At 38.7% G+C, this 21,201-nt stretch overlaps 1 protein-coding gene across 1 annotated transcript; it reads right to left on the bottom strand.

Moving 5' to 3' along the window:
- Positions 1 to 1,473: 1,473 nt before the first annotated feature.
- On the bottom strand, positions 1,474 to 12,199 carry LOC117493138 (sterile alpha motif domain-containing protein 9-like). Its single transcript, XM_034143572.1, has 5 exons — positions 12,178 to 12,199; positions 9,772 to 9,821; positions 9,635 to 9,672; positions 3,304 to 8,115; positions 1,474 to 2,935 (listed from the first exon to the last, which is right to left on the bottom strand). The coding sequence occupies exons 3-4, from the start codon at positions 9,657 to 9,659 to the stop codon at positions 3,554 to 3,556; spliced, it is 4,587 nt and encodes a 1,528-aa protein (XP_033999463.1). The 5' UTR covers positions 9,660 to 9,672; positions 9,772 to 9,821; positions 12,178 to 12,199; the 3' UTR covers positions 1,474 to 2,935; positions 3,304 to 3,553.
- Positions 12,200 to 21,201: the final 9,002 nt, after the last annotated feature.

Raw genomic sequence — 21,201 nt, 5'->3', positions numbered from 1 at the left:
CGAGAAACAGGACTTGTTCCTGTAGAAGAAACCTAGTCTAACCCTCAGTTTTTTAAGCAGGTTATTGACATGACGTTTAAAAGTGAGACAATCATCAAGCCAGATACCAAGGTATTTGTAACAGGCAACCACTTCAAGTTTTATTCCTTGCGTAGTTAAAATATCTAAAACAGGCTCTGGTGTCTTTTTGGCTTTTGAAAAGAGCATTACCTTGGTTTTATCAACATTTAAAAGAAGCTTTAGTTCAGAGAGCTGAGTCTGAATAATGTTAAAAGCAGCTTGCAATTCAACAACAGCCTCCTTAATGGAGGGACATGCACAGTACATAACGGTATCGTCCGCATAAAAATGTAAGGTTGCTCCATTGACATTTTCACCTAAACTATTGATATAGATGGAGAATAAAAGTGGACCTAAAACAGAACCTTGAGGAACACCATTAGTAATGTTTAACCACTCAGAAGACAGCCCATCAAAATGAACACATTGGGACCTTTCAGAGAGGTAGTTCACAATGAAATGAAATGCTCTACATGAGCAATACAGAGTCTTCCCTGGTAAGTATGGATGCATCACTCTGTTTAATATGCTTATAGTGTTGTTTACATGAAGTGGCTATCTGCCCACTCAGGTGGGAACTGTGTTTGCTCTTGTATTGTAGATTTGAAGTTTTGTACAATTTCAATACAGTATTTTGTTCCCACAGATGTATTCATTAGAATTTTGCTGTTTCTTTATACTGTGACTATTTTTCAATGTGCATTGTTGTTTTCTTATGTATCCTACTTTTGAGGTACAGTTTCTTTTTTAGGAATTAATGATTGATGTTTTTAAGATTTATTAGGATTTTAAATTGTTGTGATTCATGAAGACAGAAATGGTAAATAAATGCTAATAGTAAATAAATGACACCCCAGTCCAACATGTCTGGACAAACAACCTTATACTAATCCAGGTACTACTGAACATTACTCACTGAAAAACTCTCAAGGAAATATTGAATACATTATTAATAGTAGTGCAGCAGATGTTTTTCTTTAAGTCAAAAACTGAAGCTTCCCCAGCAATATTTGTTTTAGGATGCTCTTTAAAAAACACTACTGCATATTATTTGTTATATTTGCACCAATGTCTGAATAGTAATTGTTGTTCTTGAAATAAACAGTTTCATAACTATAATGTGTCTTTCTATTGTCTCCCCTTTATTATTATTAATATTATTTTATGTATGTGAAAACACTTAATGGGACTCCTTGATAGGAACTTCCTGTAAATTACCTTTGTTCATTTAGTGCATTTTTGTGAATTTTGACTAAGATAGAGATCACTTTTGCAATAATATAAAGGTGCATATTAGTGGAATGTATATTTCCGTAGTAAAGCATTTCATCTTTTGATCATCAGAGTATTGATTCAACGAGGAAATGTTTGTAAAACTATAGATGAAGTAGAATTTAAATCAAGACTGAAGTATCATGTTTTTGAACAACAACTTTATTTCTTGTTTCATGCAGTAACTGATGAGCTCAATAATTGTCTGAAGTCACATTTTGACAATCAGACCCTAGCCATGACACAGGAAGCATTATTGCATATGAAACATTGCCTATAGGTATATGCATACAGTATTAACAATCTATCAATTGCCAATGCAAAAACAAAAACGTTATTTTCAGTGAAAAGTTAAATAACTCTCATATTGTAGCCCTTTTTCAACCCTTTTCAGTCTTCTCATTCATAAGGGCGTGTACAGCTTACTTGTTGGATCTCAGTGTCCAGCAACTTGCAGAACAATGAGTAAAGGCTATGGTTTGGTTCGTGTTACACACCTTCAGGCAGGTCAAGAAAAGATGTATCATACATCCCATTGATCTCTTATTTGCTTTTTGACCTGTATCCTTCCATTATTAGATACAGAGAACATAAGGATGTTTTTTCATGTTTTAACATGACATAAAAAGTAAAGAGCACTTCTACATTTCAAGATGAAATTACATAATGAACAGAAAGACAATACATTAAGGGCAAGTGCTAAAATGAAAAAATGTATTAGAAAACAAAAATGCTTGATAAATTCTGAGTATGAAATATGTTTACATGTTATGTACAACTGTATTGCCCTGATCTTAAAATCTCACATTTGCAAGCCATCTCCTCGTGGGATTGTCTGCTTTTTATTGTACAGAGACACAAGGCAGACTTTGTGGTACGAGTAATTTGCTCTTTTTAGATCATTAAAAAAACAAAAAATGTTCAAAATAATGAAATGGAAAAAATATATATAGAAATACCCGTACAGCTTTCTTGTTGGATCTCAGTGTCCAGCAACTTGCAGAACAATGAGTAAAGGCTATGGTTTGGTTCGTGTTACACATCTTCCGGCATGTCAAGAACAGATATATCATACATCCCATTGATCTCTTATTTGCTTTTTAACCTGTATCCTTCCATTATTAGATACAGAGAACATAAGGCTTTGTTTTCATGTTTTAACATGACATAAAAAGTAAAAAGCACTTCTACATTTCAAGATGAAATTACATAATGAACAGAAAGACAATACATTAAGGGCAAGTGCTAAAATGAAAAAATGTATTAGAAAACAAAAATGCTTGATAAATTCTGAGTATGAAATATGTTTACATGTTATGTACAACTGTATTGCCTTAATCTTAAAATCTCACATTTGCAAGCCATCTCCTCGTGGGATTGTCTGCTTTTTATTGTACAAAGACACAAGGCAGACCTTATGGTACAATTCATTTGCTCTTTTTAGATCATTAAAAAAACAAAAAAGTATTAAAATCAAAACATAATAATGTTTAAAATAATGAAATGGAAAAAAAATATATAAAAATCCCCTAAATACTACTTAAATCGGTTTAAGACTCAACCTTTCTCTTGTTTTCCGAATTTGAAAAATAAAATCTTTTATATTTTCATTCTTCCTTTGACAGCTGTATTCAGAACTAGCTTATTTTTCTTGAGAATCATACCCCAGAGTGTCAGGGAATAATTTGCCCTGCATTGTCCTCCTTCGCCCTCTGACGCAGATGCCCAACCTTGGATAGCCACTATCTCCCTTAAGGAGGGGCTGCCCTAGCATATTGTTGATGTTGCCAGTTTATGACCGGGCAACTCTCGGTCAGAGATAGTTATTGTTGTGGGACACCTGGAACACATCCTTCTCGGGGTGTAGATGACCCCGAGCCATAACCAACAACTAAAATGATTCAGTGTCCTCAGCTGTTTAGTCTATCTATTGAAGAATGTTGATTATTACACTCCGAACTAGTTAAAAGCTCGAACTAAAGAAGAGTTCTTCAGAATTGGTTTGGCATCTCAACCTGTGTCAACTTGTGGCTCGTGACATGTCTTGTGAATTCTCCGGCCGAAGCTCCAAATAAACCGTCAGTGTTTGCCATCAAAGCTCCAGCTCTCCTTGTGTCTCTCTGAGTCCTGTTTCCAATTGCTTCAGACATTTCCCCCACACAACAATGTGTCACAAGACTGGACCGATATTTACAGATTAACATTGTGAGCATTATTCCATTTATTGGATGTCACTGGCAACAACTCCATCGAATGAAAAGCCCAAGTAGAAGGTAACTTGTTCATTTCCCTTTGGCAAGGAAGCAGAATGTTGAGGATGGACCCTGATTTTGCTGTCTCTGGTTCCACCTTTCACAAACAACCTTCCATTTTCTGTCCATCCTTCAACACGTTGCAGTAGTTTCATAACTTCCTTGTTTTTCCATACTTCTCCTCCAAGCCATTTCCGGTTTCGTTCACTTTGAGTGCCTTTGACCAGTGCTTCGATAGCCGTTTTGTGTACAAACTTGTTAAGACCTTTTGGCTTTGCCAGAAAGAAGTGGGTCAACGGTTTCCTCCGACGAGTATTAAGGCTTTTTTGCTCAAAGAGTCTCTGCAGTGCATTAATGGATGATAAAAGGAGCTGAGCATCAGCAGAACTGAGTTCATTGCCAGATTCAGGCCAAAACAGAAGGGAGAGAAGGAAGAGGGCACTTGGACCTGACATGTTTTTCCCCTTGGTATTAAATCTCTTGCTGAGATTTTGAAGTTTGTCAAGGGACAGGAGCTTTGAGGACCCAGGTAGAGTACATTTAAGAGCTATCTGGCAAACAATATAGTTTGCAAGTTCTGTTGGTTCCAAGCTATAACTTGTCAGGTTTTCTGGGTACATTTCAATAATTGTCTCAAGTGTTTTTCCTGTCCTCTGTGGGTCCTTGTCAAAAAGCAATGAGAGGATGGATGTAAAATGTCCTCCACCAAGCTGGTAGATCCTCATCTGTCTTTGTAATGGAGAAAGCCCTTCAGCTTGACAGCCAATGTCTGAAAAGAATTCAGCATAAACAGCACTCTTCCTTCTCAGCCATTTTTTTGGATTGTGCACTTGTTCTGGATCCCTCGCATCAAGCTCTTCATCCTCTTCGCTAATGTCGGATTGAAAGTAGCTGAGGTCTTCTGAAATGCACTCAAGTGTATTGCATAAGCTCTTTTGTAATCCTTTCAACTGAGGATGAAACCCCTGCCAGGTTTTTTTTACATCTTCTGGTATGTAGTCTGTTAACAAGTACTGCATCAACTCTGATTTTCCAGTATTGTTTGAAAAAACATTGACTTCTGACAGGAATTTTAGCAGCCTGCAGCCAACATCTACTTCCCCGTAGTACGAACAACGGTTGACAGCCTCTTTCGTTAATGATTTCTCGGAGGCCCGGAAGGCAGAGATTCCTTTGAGGGCAGTGCTTATGATTTTAATGTCGCTTTCAGGGGATGGTGTCCTACAAGTGTCAACCAAGTGGTAAAACCACCTCTTGTAAACTTGTCCTAAAGTATCAAGGATAACTGGATCAAGTGGAAGAAGAGATTTTGCTTCCTCTGCCCATTCAAGGGCCTCTTCAAATCTGAACTTTGTGTAAAGCAGCCGGGCAAGCTGATGTGCAACATATGCATCTTGACCCAAAGCGAGGTAAGCAGCTTTCATGAGATCAACAGCTTTCTGTACACCACCCTCTTCGTTGCTGATATGCTCAATAAGGGGTGACAAAGCTGTGTCTACAGAATCACCTCTGCTCTTTTTACTGCGTTTGATTAAAAGATCTCTGATGAACTTCAGCAACTCGTCTCTGGCAATCGTATGATTCATAAGTACTTTGTCAGTGATGAGATCCATGGCAATATCACTCTGAGGAACATTTGCAGACAGCTGAGTCAGAAGTTCCTCCGCCAACTTTCGATGAATAATCCTTATTGATGAGATGTGTGTTGATGATTCATCATTAAGGTGGATGAAAATAATCCGAGCTTCATCACTGAGCTGATCCACAAAGGCATGGTACTTAGCTCTCTCAACATGGATAGCTATGCCAAGAGATGCCTCGCAGTGTGATACAGATAGGTAAGAGTCTTCAACATAGTAGTTCAAGAGAGCCACAAATCTGATGAGGCGAGTGGTGAGTGATGAATGATCAATTTTAAGTAGAAGGTTTTTCACAAAATCTTCAATGTAACTTTTATTGAACCCTTCGTTCCACAGCACAAATGTGAGGATGAAGTTTGGTTCAAACTCCAGCTTGAGGTGCTCAAGTTTATCTGAGAACAAAGGCTTCTCTCTATTTGTAAACTGATGTCTGACTGCCACTGTTTGTGATGATGATTTTCTGCACATTTTTTCTGGTTGGTTTGACCTGTTGCAAATAAGGAGGATAAAGCACAACACAGAAGGATTTTTTTTTTGGGGTGCAATGACATTTCCAAGTTCCCGCCTGAGATCATCTATGTAATCTGCATTGCGGTCCTCGCAGAGCAAGAGCACTGGCAAACAGTTGTCTTTGTCTCCCTTGTCATGTTCTCTCAGTTTCACTGCATGTTTACACACAGTTGTGATGTCCTTACTCTGTTTAACCACTGCACATCGCACTTTCTTTCTCCAACTCCAGAGGATCTGTCTTGCCACTGTACTTCCACCACTGCCAGGTTGATGATATATGTTCACACTCTCAATGGGACGTTCGGCCTTGTGACGCTGTTTAATCCTGTCCAGTATTGTGCTTGTTTCACTGTAGGCATCCCTCTTTATGATATTTCCACACTTTTGTTTGTCAGACAGCCAGAAATTCTTCCACTTTATCTTTCCACCATGATAGAAGTTTCTCTCAATTTGTTGGATTTCTTCCTCACTCATGATATCCACATTTGTATCATCACATTGGTCAACACTGATGATTTCCAAAGAATCTAACATAGCCTCTTCAACTGACTTTAAGAAGCAAAGTGCTCCGTTAAAGACAGGTAATGTCCTGGTGGGTTGATTCTTTGAGAGCTGAATGCTTTGAACTGTGGCGTCCACATGACTCAGTGGCATTTCAACAATGCTGATTTCTTTGAGTGAAGACATGTCACAAGACACCTGCACAAGACTTGCCCATTTTTCATAGTTTTTCTTTGACTCAGATATTACTGTCAAATTATCCTTTCCCTCCATCTCTGCAAAGAATTGATGGAAAGTCTCAACAAGTGGCTGCTCAATATCAGACATGAGCAGGAAGAGGACTACAAATGACTGCCTGGGAAGGATGTCATTGCAGATGAGAGATACTGCCTTTATCAGTTTCTTCTTTCTTGTTTTGATCCACACCTTTTCATCACAGGGTTTCTCTCCTCCGGGAAAGTTATTTCTTCCATTGCAAAACATCCAGCTTGGTCTCTCAAAAAGCTGCAACGAATCAACAAAGTCAGAATGTTTTAATCGATCATTATTTGCGTAGTCATCAAGAAAGTGAAGGTTTACAGCCTTCTGCTCCTTGTATCTACCACAAAGACCAGATTCTTTGGAATCAGGGTCAAAATCAAACACACAGAAGATATTCATGTTTAGCAAGAAGCTCATGTGGCTGAGATGCTCGGTGTGAAATTTGTTGGTCACTATGATGTAGAACATGGAGTCGTCCATATGCATGTTCCCACATGTTAAGAGGATGGAGAGTTTCCTCTTTTGATCTTCTTCACATTCAACAGTTGTTTGATTGCTTGAAGATTCTGCCTCTTCTCTCTGTTGGTCTTTCTCCTTGAGTCTTTGAATGAAAAGAACAAGGTCATCATCTAGTATGCGTGGTGTGTTAGCTCCGACTCTCTGATAAGGAACTTTCTCTTCAAGTTTGATTTTTTTGGCCTTCTCAGAGAATTTTGGGAGACCAACAGAGAAAAGCTTGTCTTTCACAATGCTTGCCTTTGGGACAACATCATACTCAATGACCCATGTTTTCTCACTAGTTTCCTTGTCAAGGACCTCAATGAATCGGGGGTCACTTATGCAACTCCTGGCGTCGCATTGTTGATCTGACCCTTTAAAGCATCTTTCAATGTAGTCTAGTGCATTGACAAAATCCTCTCGACTGACAGGAACCCCTATGATTTCACCATGCCGATGTTTACCTCTTATTTTATCCATAATCCCAAAATGAATGGTCCCATTGCTTCGCATATTCATGCACGCACATGCAAATCTTAACACCTCACTTGCTACCTTTGATTTGAGTCTTTCTGGGTCTAGTTTGTGTGCAATCTCCAGGGACTTATATTCATGACATGGATCAATCATGTTTTCAATTCCTGTTTCTGGAGGTAGGACATTGTGTTTGATATATCTGCAGTTTTCTTCATGCTGGTCAAAGTTACGAAAGGCACAGAACGATCCTTCTGTAGAAGTTAAGTTATCATCCAGCTCCGTAGGGCTACTGTCCCCTTCTGCTCCTTCACAAGGTTTTTGTGAAAGGGGGTTTGGTTCTTGGCCAGGGTTGAATAGTTTTCCTTTTACAATGTCCCTCTCCTTTTCACCTAAATCACTTCCTTTTTTTAGTTTGTTTGGTTTAGATTTTAAAAGTTCATCTCGTTTGTTCAGTAGGAGTTCAATTTGGCCACTTTTCATTTCAATTGTGGTGCTGAGGAACTCCCTCTGTAGAGTTGTGAGAACTGGTCCTGTTACCTCCTCCTCTTGCATTTTAATTATGTAATTTTCTTTTATTCCAATGCATTTCAACCAGGAGTTCACATGAGATTCTGTCCACTTTTCACAGGACAGATCACGCCATCCTGTAAAAGAAATTGTACATTTCTAGTGTCATAAAAAAGTTTAATATATTCAGCCAGTTTGACGTACCAATAAAGACTGAACAGAAGAACTGCTTATTTCCATGGCAGAGTAGCTACTTGAGGGGCCGTGCACATAAGCGTTTTTTTACAGCGTGACACGTCTTCAGGATTCTGATCTTTTAAGTTGTATTAAAATATTGCCCATGTGAGTGCAGTGTTTTCCCAACGCAACCCTGTTACTCATATTATCAGAATAAGACTTAAAGGGGACCTATCATGCAAAATGCACTTTTGTACGTCTTTTATACATGAATATGTGTCCCCGGTGTTCCAGGGAACTCACCAAGTGTCAGAAAACACAACCCTCTCTATTTTCCTCCATACCCAAATCTCTAAAAAAGGGGCTGCAACGGATCTGATCAAAACTGATCCAGATTTGAACACTGTCCTGACGTCAGGACGGTGGCGCTACGGCTATTGGGCCAACTCCACCAATCAGGAGGAGACAGCCACGGCCATTGTCGTTCGAAAGCGCTGGAGACGCTGTAGTACATATGCCAGGCCAGTAGATGGTGCTGTTCTCACAGAATCTGCCCAGAGCTAGAAATTGTCAAATTGAGCAAAATGAGGCATGGCTAAAATGCATGATCTGTTTGGTATTTTGAAAAAGAAAAAGTATAAATATGCCTTATATAGGTATGGTCCTACACTATATTATTCAAATATAGCATGATAGGTCCACTTTAATATTTTCAAAGTTATCTTTATTTAGTTAAATATCTAAGTTTGTCCTTGCCTTGAAAGTAGCATATAATTCTGCAGCTATAATTCATTCTTGAGGTAAACGCTAACAAGCATTGATTTGCAACCCTGTTACTATCATAGGAGTAATATGGTTGCACTACAGTTACAGGGTTGCATTTGCTGCGGTTCAATTTATTGTCTTTCGTTAAATTAAATGTTTATGCATAATTTGGCATAATCTACATGTTTTAAATCTATTACTGTATTTTCCCAGAATATGAATTGCCTTTTTTGTATTGCTACACCAGGTAGCCTAAGCATATTGAGGTTGCAACAACTAACAATGTTGTTATAACAAAATGAACACAACTGTGTTTGAATTAAAGGATGATAAAAAGGTTAATATCACTTTCTAAAAATGTATTTCTACAGTTCTAGCCCACCATTGAGCGCTTCTGAAAAGAAACTAAAAAAACATATTAGAAAAAGTTTACTACCTGTTTTTCTTAAATCCATAACAGAAAATTATAAAAGAAAGGGTTACGTTTTTCTAAAATGTTGTTGTCTGAATGTTCCTCCAATTCTGGAATGACCCAATAGCAGGGGTAAATGTTTTTAATGAACATTAATTGACAGCTCTTGGACTTATTACTCCTTGAAAAGTCACTGGTTCATATTGCACTAGACTTACTGGATGAAAGACGTCTATACTCATTACCAATATCAATGACTCCATTTTGCTTAACTCTAATAATATACAACATTTAACACTCACCAATCTCTGAAGAACTGCCTTCCATTTTTGGGTGGTTTCTAAAGACAGTGAAAGAAGGTTTAAGATTGTCATATCATAATTTGTGTATTGAATCATTGACATGCACATGCACATGCTATACAAAAGAACACTCTTACCACAAGACTAGAGCACTCATTGTTGATCATGTAACATTCTTTTGGTGAGTCTGTTGGTGACAAAGAAGCATTAGTGTCCAACAATTGTAATTAAATGTAGTATGCATTTTGGTCCGTTTTATATGTGTAAAGTTACTTTTATTTTCCATAATTCTATGTTGGGTTTTTTATGCACTTATATAATATTACTTTTTTTAAGTAAGCAGAAGGAAATGTCACATGTCATTGCACAGGTTGTTTTTGCACAAAATTAAACAAAGACATTTATTTTTGTCATATTATTACCGTTAAGATATTAATTCAGTTGGTTTGTGTCCATTTTGTTGTTGCAAATGACTATTTCATGCTCACCAGCCATACACATTTACCCTTAACACCTACCTGACATTCTACTTATTTGACCATTAGGACAGCGTATATTTTAATAGACAAGGTATTGCAGATTTAGAACTTAAGTATGATGTTTTAGCCACACTGGGGCTGTGAAGTGCAGCAGATTCAGGCAATTATTCTCTGTAGGATGAGTAGGCCTATTTTACATTCACACACCGTCATTTAAATTTGGTACAATATTTTAAAAATATAATTCTGACTGCCTTAAAATATGTTTTATCATTACTTTTTACATTTTTAGAACTGCAGTAGTAGTTGCTGTATAATTTAAGTAGGTTTATTTTCAGGGTTTAATTTGTATGATTCCAGCAACAGTGTTTTCATAATCTTATTACTTAAAACACAGAGATGTGCTTGCAAATTATGATAAATGTTGGCTATAGGAATTCATTTACCAAGAATCTAAGCAAGGACAAACCAACCAGCCAAATAATTGGTGATGTAATAATAATGGTTTGCTGTAATTTTTTTTAAAGAAAATCCTAAATCAGTCATTAAAGCCAGTTGCAAAATATTAAATATTTGTTAGATTAGTCTATTTTTCTCCAAGTTTCCTTCAATTCACCCAAAACTACAATATAATATACAAATTTTTATATGTACGTATTTACACAAGCTTTGACAAGGTATGAAAACAGAGGAACAATATCAATATATCTGCATTTGAATCATCATATACTGTACTGTATATTTATTCGTCTAATATCGTCCTAATACTGTATAAAGGGACTTATTTAAATGGCTTTTCCTAAAAGCATAAATCAGAGATTTTATTGAATCTAATAAAGAAATCCTCAATGGTAAATATTGCCCAAGCATGGATAGCTCGGGCTACGGATATGTATTTGGTTTGTTCTTGAGAGCCAGCAGATACAAAACAATACAACATCTTTACCATGTTATTGATCATCCAAGCCGCCACCAGGCTGCAGTTTTTTCATCAGGGCCGGTTCTAACCAATTTGCTGCCCTAGGCGAGATTTTAGCTGGCGCCCCCCCCCCCCTGCCAGAAAATCGTACAGTAGAAAAATATAAAAGTATCCAAGGAATACACAATAGAATATATAAAGAATAAATGAAAAATCTCTACAAAAGACCAATACACTACAAAAACAGAAACTTATTGACATAGGTGATATAGATAAAAAAGGCTTCAAATGTATTCAGTATTGTATGAACATGTTTTAATTGGGGTGTGGACGTCGCATCCTCTAGGGGGGTCCGGGGGTATGAAATGTTTGAAAATGTAAAGTAAAATGCTTCAATCTGGTGCACTTTGAGCACACAATTACTATTGATTAGATCTAGGGGGTACAACTCTAAACACCCATATGAAAAAGATCGGTTTACATTTTAATAACCAAATGAATATGTGAACATAACCAATAACCTACCACAGCCAATAACAATTTATTTTATTTTTGTTGTTCATTCATATCTTATTCTACCTAGTTAACATTTATTTATGCATATTTTTTTATCCCTCCCATTTTAAACGATATTTTTGGTTTACTGTCCTATAGTATACATTGAAATGATTTCAAACCTGTTTATCCCAATAATTATAAAGGTGTGCATTGGAAATAAGTTGTTTACATAAATTGCATTTATCTCTCTCTCTCGCTCGCTCCCACGCCCACTTTGGCTGTGAGCTGCGGACGCCTGATAAGCCAACAACCCCCACTTTCATCACTTACAGCGCCCATCGTACAGGGCAAATGAAAAGTGTAACCGGGGTGAAAAGGGTGTTACATTTACTTAATTATGAATATTGTATAACCGTCAAAAATGTTTTTTTCCCTCCCAGCTCTTATTTTTAAATAATCACACAAAAGCTGGACACCTGGTCACCCTACCCAAAATGCTATTTCTTATGGTGGAAACTTAAAGAAAAACTGGTTAATAATGTACCCAAATTGACACTAAACAACATACATCACTTTCATCAACTTAAATAGCCGGTTTACCACACAAAATTGCAATAAACTGCAACACAATTACTAGCACAACTCACCCTCAGCAGTGCTCACTTCAGTGTGAGGGAAGAGCATGGATGTATAATAAGAACTGGATACAGCGTCGGAGGCGGAGTCTCGTTCTTTCCTATGAGAGCTGCTCATTGGCGCATGAAGGCAAAATGGCCCAACTTTTGAGAGAGCGAAACGTCACAGACGTCATGCCTGGCTGTCAGAGCAGAAGAACCCGTATGTGCAGAGGCTGCATCTCACTTCTCTTGGGCTGCAGTCGAATAGTCCGTTTTGCTTAGGAACCTTCCTAACGGAGTGAAATGACCCGGAAGTACCTCAGTGGCAGCCATGATAAGAGCCGTTCGAATTCTCTAGATGATAGGAAAGGAGGTTTCAAACTTCCTTTATAACCTCCTTTAGCTTAGGAACCACTGGACCTTCCTTTATGAAAGAAAAGGAGAAAATGCTGCACCACCATGTCTTGCGGCCTCAGCATTTGCCGTCACACAACAGTCGGCCGTTCACGGAAACAACCGATTATGACCGAGAAATGATATCATGAAAGTCAAGGTGCTTATTAAGCATTTTAAAATGTATGTGGTAAGTTGCCAAAGTGCTTTGTTTTGAACGTTCATCAGTATTATAATCAAAAAGAGAAATATGAACGTTAGTTTTTACTGAAATGATCAAATAAAGTCAACATTTCACAGTCTTTACTGAGCTGTGTGGGGTTTGTTCAACTTTTAAAAGACGTTTGAATGGTTATATACACAGTGATAGATGTTAAGGACTAACGTTTATAATAAATACATTTGTATTTATTTTAAGATATTTTCATACAATAATACGTATTGGGATCATTTGTATTAATGTGGACCGGAGGGAGAGGGCGACATAAGTTTCACTTTCCTTTTTTATTTCAATTCCAACTTTGGTCACGAAGAATATGTTTCTCTGTTGTCCACGTTCATAAAGCATAAAACAACAGCATCAGAGCACGGTGCAGAGTCTCTAGATGAGTTTACAGTAGTCCGTCGTTCTTATTATACATCATGTAGTCCGCTGTATAGAAAACTGTAGTTTCCCCACAGCAGCAGACGCACATTCATGACGTCCGCTGGCGCAGTGGCGCATCATATATATGTCGGATAGTGAAAGTGCAGTCGGATTCTCAAAGCACCGCAGTCTCTTCTCCTAAATCCTTTTGAATTCTCCTATCCACTATTCCTTAACCCCGTGACGTTTCACACAGAGGTCAAGGGATAGACGATAGGGATAGACGTTAGGAGCTGATTTTTGGACTATTCGACTGCAACCTAAAATTCAATCCTTGCGTCCCTCACTTGCATCTTTTCCTTGCGTCTTAGTCCCTCCCACCAGGGAAGCATCGAGAGACGCAAGGAAACCACGAGAAGGGAGAAGAAGCAGGGAAATGAGTTTTAAGAGCAATGGGACGTCCTTTCCTCCGGAGCATCACGTGAAGCGACGTCCGTTTGTGATGACGCCGCACAGCCAGGGGCGGTTCTAGGGGGGGGGGGGGGGGGGGGGGGCGAACAATAGTTTGATTAATATTGATTTGAGTGCACGAAAGAAATAAAATAATTGAGAGAAGAAAAAGAGATATGTTTTCTATCAAAACCTTAGATTAACATTCATTTGATTGTCCACTTTGTTGTTCAGAAATATCACATCGTCCAATCAGTGAGCGATACACAGCAAGGGGGCGGGGCGAGTGGCCGAGGATTTCACCGGAGGATGGTCTGGTGGTTCCTCGATTATCGCTCCTCAGTTATCGCTCTTCGCTCCTCGCTCCTCGGTCCTCCGGCACAAATAAGGACAATGGGACGCTACTCAAGATGGCGCAGACAAATCAACTTCCGGTGATACCGAGGACGAGGAGCGAGGAAATGAAAAATAAGAGAAGTGAGATTACTTATTTTGAGATGAAACATTTGTAAACAGCGTGTTTCATGACGGACAGACCCAGCGTTGAGTCCGGTCAGGTAGTGCAGCAGGTGAAGTTAGGTGCAATGCAGACTCGCTGTTGGAGGGCTTGATAACCCACTCCCCCTCCACACTTGTTGGTTTGGAACAGCACCGAACGCGCAAACGGAGGGGTAAAGCAACTAAAGCAACTGCTCCATTATCTGTATCAAATGCACACATTGATGCCACCAAATGTCACAATAAAAATAGAAAGTACTACAAATAAACTGGAATTCATTTACATCTTAAATGATTTATATATACAAAAAAAGATTTACAAATATCCAACCTTCAAATTGCTTTTTTAAATCAACACTGCTCTGCACACTTGCTAAAGAACATTTGTGTGGAAATCTCAATTCATTTGTAGGGCTGCATGAGTATGGCCAAAAGTATGGGAGTAAATCTCACTGTAAACTAATTAATCATCACCAAATTCTGTGTGTTATTATGACCGATCAAAACTCAGCTTTATGCAGACATACATTTAGCATGGTGTACAGGGCCGGTTTTTGGCATAGGCGATATAGGCGGTTGCCTAGGGCGCCAGATCTGGGGGGGCGCTGCGCTGGCAGCTCTGGGAGGGAAAAAAACATTTTTGACTGTTTGCGCTTGATTTTCGGCCTTGATGTAACAACATTCATAATTAAGTAAATGTAACACCCTTTTCACCCCGGTTACACTTTTCATTTGCCCTGTACGATGGGCGCTGTAAGTGATGAAAGTGGGGGGTGTTGGCTTATCAGGCGTCCGCAGCTCACAGCTAAAGTGGGCGTGGGAGCGAGCAAGAGAGATAAATGCAATTTATGTAAACAAATATTTCCAAGGCACTCCTTTATAATTATTTGGATAAACAGGTTTGAAATCATTTCAATGTATACTATAGGACGACAGTAAACCAAAAATATCGTTTAAAACTTGAGAGATAAAAAAATATGCATAAATAAATGTTAACTAGATAAATTAAGATATGAATGAACAACAAAAATAAAATAAGTTACATGTATTTGTTATTGGCTGTGTTCACATATTTGGTTATTAAAATGTAAACCGATCTTTTTCATATCGGTGTTTAGAGTTGTACCCCCTAGATCTAGTCTCTAGTAATGTGTCCTTAAAGTGCACCAGATTGAAGCATTTTACTTTAAAATGTTCAAACATTTCTTCCCGGGGGGGCATACCCCCGGACTCCCCTAGAGGATGTGATGTCCACACCCCAATAAAAACTTGTTCATACAATACTGAATACATTTGAAGCCTTTTTGATGTATATTAGGAGGATGTATAATATGGAGGCGTGTGGTGCAGTGGATTGCACGTTGGTGTTGGGATCAGGGGGTCACAGGTTCAAACCCCACTGCAGTCAGCATGTCGTTGTGTCTCTGGGCAAGACACTTCACCCCAAATTGCTCCTGTGGGGATTGCCCACGGTATTGAGTATGTAAGTCGCTTTGGATAAAAGCGTCTAACAAGACCATGTAATGTATTACCAATGTCAATAAGTTTTTGTAGTGTATTGGTCTTTTGTAGAGATTTTTCATTTATTCTTTATATATTCTATTGTGTATTCCTTGGATACTTAAACTTTTCTACTGAACGATTTTCTGCCAGCTAAAATCTCGCCTAGGGCAGCAAATTGGTTAGAACCGGCCCTGATGGTGTAGGAAACGGGCTCCGTGTTACAAGACGGGTCATATATCCTGTCACAGAGATCTGCTATTTTAAAGTAAAGTCAACACATATCGACCCTAAATAAAGTCTATATTAAGAACGAGAGATGTTTTAACATATGGCTTGAACAAATGACAAATGAGCGAGGGTGATGACCTCAGAGCAACGTCCTATGTGCCGGGGCTGAGCCCCGGACAGCCCCGGCCCAATTTAACCCCTGTGTGTAGGGGTAGGGTGTAGGGGGTAGTTTGGAATTGGGCCTCAGACTCACTTTTGCAGGGTGTGTCTCTTCCTTATTCATTGGAGAACTATATTATGAGAGAAGTGGGGAAAATGCTCATTGTAATCTATAAAACATGTATATTAAGATTATTTATTATTTCATAATGCCTAGAACCTAACATGTTAGAACTAGGGCTGTCAGTCGATTAAAATATTTAATCGCGATTAATCGCATGATTGTCCATAGTTAATCGCGATTAATCGCAAATTAATCGCACATTTTTTATCTGTTCTAAATGTACCTTAGAGGGATATCTTTCAAGTTTTTAATACTCTTATCAACATATGAGTGGACAAATATGCTTTATATGTTTGTTTATTATCATTTGAACAATGACAAATATTCTCATGAATATTAAACACAACAACCTCTGAACATTACAAATATTCGCCTCAATTCAACCTGGAACCTCTCTCATACAATAATACTGTGTGTGTGTGTGTGTGTGTGTGTGTGTGTGTGTGTGTGTGTGTGTGTGTGTGTGTGTGTGTGTGTGTGTGTGTGTGTGTGTGTGTGTGTGTGTGCGTGTGTGTGTGTGTGGAGACACTGTGATGGATCGTTGAGCTATGTGCAGCTCAAGGCATATATGCTCGAATGGGAGCTGCCTGGACGCTGCAATAATGTTGCGCGTACTATCCGTGCTGAGTGTGCTGACTTTTCGTACAATGTCACACTGTCTGGCTACCTGCATAAAGTCAAGTGCTCTGCGCAGTTGTCGGCGAAATGTCATTGAAACAGCTCCTTATATCCGTTAGCGCAGCTAGCTAGCACCAGATGCTAACAACAACAACACGTAAGGTGTGCCTCGCTCGCGCGAGTCGCGCCACACATACACACTCCCTCCCGGTCCTCCCGATCCTCCCGATGGCCAGTCCGGGCCTGCCAGTGAGCGTGGAAGTGTGGTCTGCCACAAGCGGGCGGCAGGAGCGGGGCTGTCAGCATCAGCTTGTCGATGGTATTTTACACTCGATGCGCTCTGAAACTACGGCGGCCGAGGACAAAAAATACACATGCGTTAATCGCGTTAAAAATAATTAGTGGCGTTAATTTTTTTTTGCGTTAACGCGTTATTAACGCGTTAACTTGACAGCCCTAGTTAGAACTAGAGTTATAATTACATCTACAAGACAAGATACACTTATTTATTTGCCATTGTTCAGCTAGATGGCTATATTTGTTTCTTTGTTTCGACTACTATATGGTAGAGACAGGTAGAGGCTCTACCATTCAATCTAAAACTCTAAAACGAAACAATTTAATCTGAAAGTATGGTTTCTCGATAATTATTTAATTACATTTTCAATTTAACAGAACCTAGAATCAAATAATAATAATACAAATATTAAGGTATTGGTCTTACATCTTATATTGACATTTCAGACTAATTGCACTTACAAATATTATAGTTTCATAAGCTGTCATCAGCGTACACACGGCCTTCACCTGTTGCTTCAGTTGTGTGTGCGGAACAGGAAAGTGACCTATTTTGTAACCGACATGGGCGTGTTTTCAGATCAACAAAACCAGGAGGTGTGATGGACATTTTATGATCTTCAAACCATCAGAAGCAACGTTTGAAGTACCCTGCCATTTCTATGCCTTACCATCCTCCAGTTGTTGATGCAATCATGCACATACAATCTAGAAATACCATTTCTTTATTTTTATGTTGTAGGTTCTGTCTCTGGTGTGTTTTCATGTGCCAGGGGAGAATCATCAAAGGGTCAAGAGTCACAGTTAACCTTTTTTTCTTACATGACATACATTAAGGATTAGCATCTCATATTTTTTTATAGCATGTTTTTATCATCACTTTTATGTACAATACGTATTTTCCAATGTTTTAAAATGTTGAATAAGTCAAATGTGAAATAAAGAAGATAACACTTTAATATAAACATGTTTTACAACTATAATAAATAAAGTAGCATAAAAAGAAAACAAATATCAGCATATAAAGATACTATAACAAAGCAAATCATCATTGAATGCTAAATATTCTATTTAGAGCCTCAACTATTAGGATGGTTAATAAACTAATCATCTTCTTTTAGGACCGTTATTTATTTTGAAAAAATTGTAAAAATGTCTTCTGTTATCATGTTATCTATCATCACTTAGAAGAAAGCTTTGTCAGGCCCTTGATGTCAATTATTAATTTGAAATGTCAATTTTTCCAATGGGAGTTTGTAAATATATAATGTGACACTGCTGCAGTGAGGCTTCACTTGTTCCCTCATGTTATGAATGTGTCTTGCTGTTATCAGGCATGCCTCCTGTGGGCCACCGCCCTGGCATCACACACATGTCTCAGGTTCCCCCTGCTGATAACGTCCTGAATCGACCTGCTGTTCCTGCTGCCCCCCCCGCCCAGCCTGGTCTCTCAAAGCCTCTTTTCCCCATTGCTGGACAGGTAAGACCTTCATGACACCATTTATCACTTCTCATCTCCCTCAGTTGTCTGATAGGGCTACACTTATCCTTTTGAATAAGGGATGTTTGAGTAGCTCTCTGTTCCCAACATGCTGCTATAAAGGAGACTTTTACAGCAATCCTTCTACTGGATGTAGAAATGATCTGTATGTTTCTTATCTCAAAGCCAACTTTATTGTCAATCTTTCAGTTTGTGTGTACAGACAAAGAGATCGATATACCGTTTCCCACAATCCCGAATACAAAAACAAATATATATAAAAATATGTATGCAAATATATACCTATATACACACAATCAAAGACACATTTATATATATGCACACATTAAGACCTAAATAAAAGCACAACAATCACTATATCCAAAAATAACAGTCACTTCAATATCTTTGAGAATGTACATTAGTGCAAGACTGTCCATAGCAGCGTAAAAAAAAAAGTGTCTGTTGCTGGATTTGAGTGTCTGTGTGTTATCTCGACTCTCTCCTGTGCTGCAGATGGTCAGTCGCGTTGCAAGTACAAGTGCAGATTCTCAGTCTGCCTCCCCTAAAGCTCTGTCACAAGTATGCTGCTGTCTGCCTGCTCCACTGTGACACCCTGCAGCTTTACACCTGGCATGCACATCACTTTGAATAGTTTGCCTGCTGTGGTATACCTGGGAATTCATTCTGTTTTATTTGCCTGAGCTGTTATTGTAAGAAATGATAAATTCTAACCAATTATGGGGCTAGAAAATACTTTGTGTAATGTCTAGCAAAATGCCATTGTTTGCGTTTTGTTTTGCTACAAATCTGCATATATAGAATACATCTGAAAGGTTTGATTAAGCACCGTAACAACATGAGACAATCGAGAGTAATGCAGATTTGTAAATGAAGCTTCTTTATTCTGAACTGCTTTAGGGCACAGCGGGCTCTTTTGGATTTGTTTTCTTGCAGGCTACAAAATAGATTGAACTTAGTCATACTTTAAAGGGTTACTCTCCCATTTTTATTACATCAGTTTTATAGAGATTACTTAGACCCGAATTATAAACTTGCGTTTACATGCCATTATGAAGTGAAAATACACATTTGCACAATCAAAGCCTGATAATCTGTGTTCTTCTGGAGACTTAAATTAGTTGAAGTTTGATTTACCCACTTAAATCTCTCAAAACACAATCTTTGTAATGTCCAGTTGTCAAAATCAAAATGTTCTTCTCGGCCACTTTATGGCAATATATGACAGGCATACATCTTAAATACTTTCTGATTGGTCAACTACTGCATTCTGCTTCTTAATAACATAACATTGCTATGGATGCAATTATATCAACATTTTATTAATCTAAAACAATTTGAAATCAATATTTTGTGTCAATTATGCTCGTATTAGAAAAATGAAAAGTGCAAAAACCACCTTGACTGTCTTTTCTTCCCTTCTTGCTGAACCAAAGTTTAAACCAGGCCGAATTTCATGAGTTATTTCATGACCCTTTTCATAAAGAGCAGGTCTAGACAGTACATAGACACTCATTAATGGGAGTAACCACAAAGTATGACTACAGTTTATATTTTTATGAAAATTAAATGCTTTCCAGCTTCTCTGTTTTCTTCTCTCCTCCCTCAGCAGTCAGGGTCTCCCCACCCTCCCTCCTCCTCCTCCTCCTCCTCTGATCCCTCGAAGCCCACCTTCCCGGCCTACTCTCAGACCCCCGTAGCCGCGCTCAGCCCCGGCAGCAGCACGCTCTCCAAACCCCCCTCCACTGTGACCAGTAAGCCTGCCACCCTCACCACCTCCAGTGCAACCAGTAAGTTGATCCACCCTGATGAGGACGTCTCACTGGTGAGTGCTCCACCTTCAACGCTCTCTCTTACCTGGTTTTGACAAATGTTTTTGTTAGCATTTTGTTATTTTAACACATCAACACACCTACAGTCATTCTTTAAGGGACGGTTCATTTATTTGAGGCTTGACATTGATACGTTTATTTTTCCAAAGTAAGTAGACATTTTGAGGAGAAAGTCTTTCACACAGCCAAAGTCTTTCCTTGTTTATTTCTCCTGGCTGATCTTCAGAGATTCAGTCTCTAATAACTTGTTCTCTTTTGCTCTGTGTGTCTGGTAGGAGGAGTTGCGGGCTCAGTTGCCGAGATACCAGCGCAGTATTTCCCGCCCAGGCCAGACCCCCGCTGCTGCCCCCTCAGAGGGGGGCATGATGGCTCAGCAGCCGGGCATGAGGCATCCCATACCTGGTAGACTACTGACTTCCCTTTATTAGTTGTTAGAATGTTGTTGGTGTGTTAACCACAGCTGTTTATTCTTAGCTGTTGTGGGGTACAACGCTGTACTTCAGGATGAGGATGTCTCTAAAGAATCTTTACCTTTAAACTGTACTTGATGCTATAACTTACCAGCAATATTGAACGATATGTGTGATATGAGGCATATCTGTAGGGATGGCAATGTCTCTATTATTGGATGGTTTGTCATGGTCCCCAGAAGATACATCCTGATGACTTTGGTGATCCCCTTTTTCTTATAGCAGCTTTAACAAGTCAAAGTTTTTATTTGTCCAATACTTTGGTTATATTATATTTAAAATATAAAAACATTTCTTGTCGTTCCGTATGACCTGAATCAGACATAATTACAGCATTATGGACTCTTGTCATAAGGTAAAACACATAGGATTTTTTATATTAATTTCCCCAGGAC

Source organism: Trematomus bernacchii, unplaced genomic scaffold (genome assembly GCF_902827165.1).
Source record: "Trematomus bernacchii unplaced genomic scaffold, fTreBer1.1, whole genome shotgun sequence".
Classification (NCBI taxonomy): Eukaryota; Metazoa; Chordata; class Actinopteri; order Perciformes; family Nototheniidae; genus Trematomus; species Trematomus bernacchii.
The sequence above is the reverse complement of the archived record's forward strand: the minus strand, read 5'-3'. Positions and strand labels throughout refer to the sequence as shown.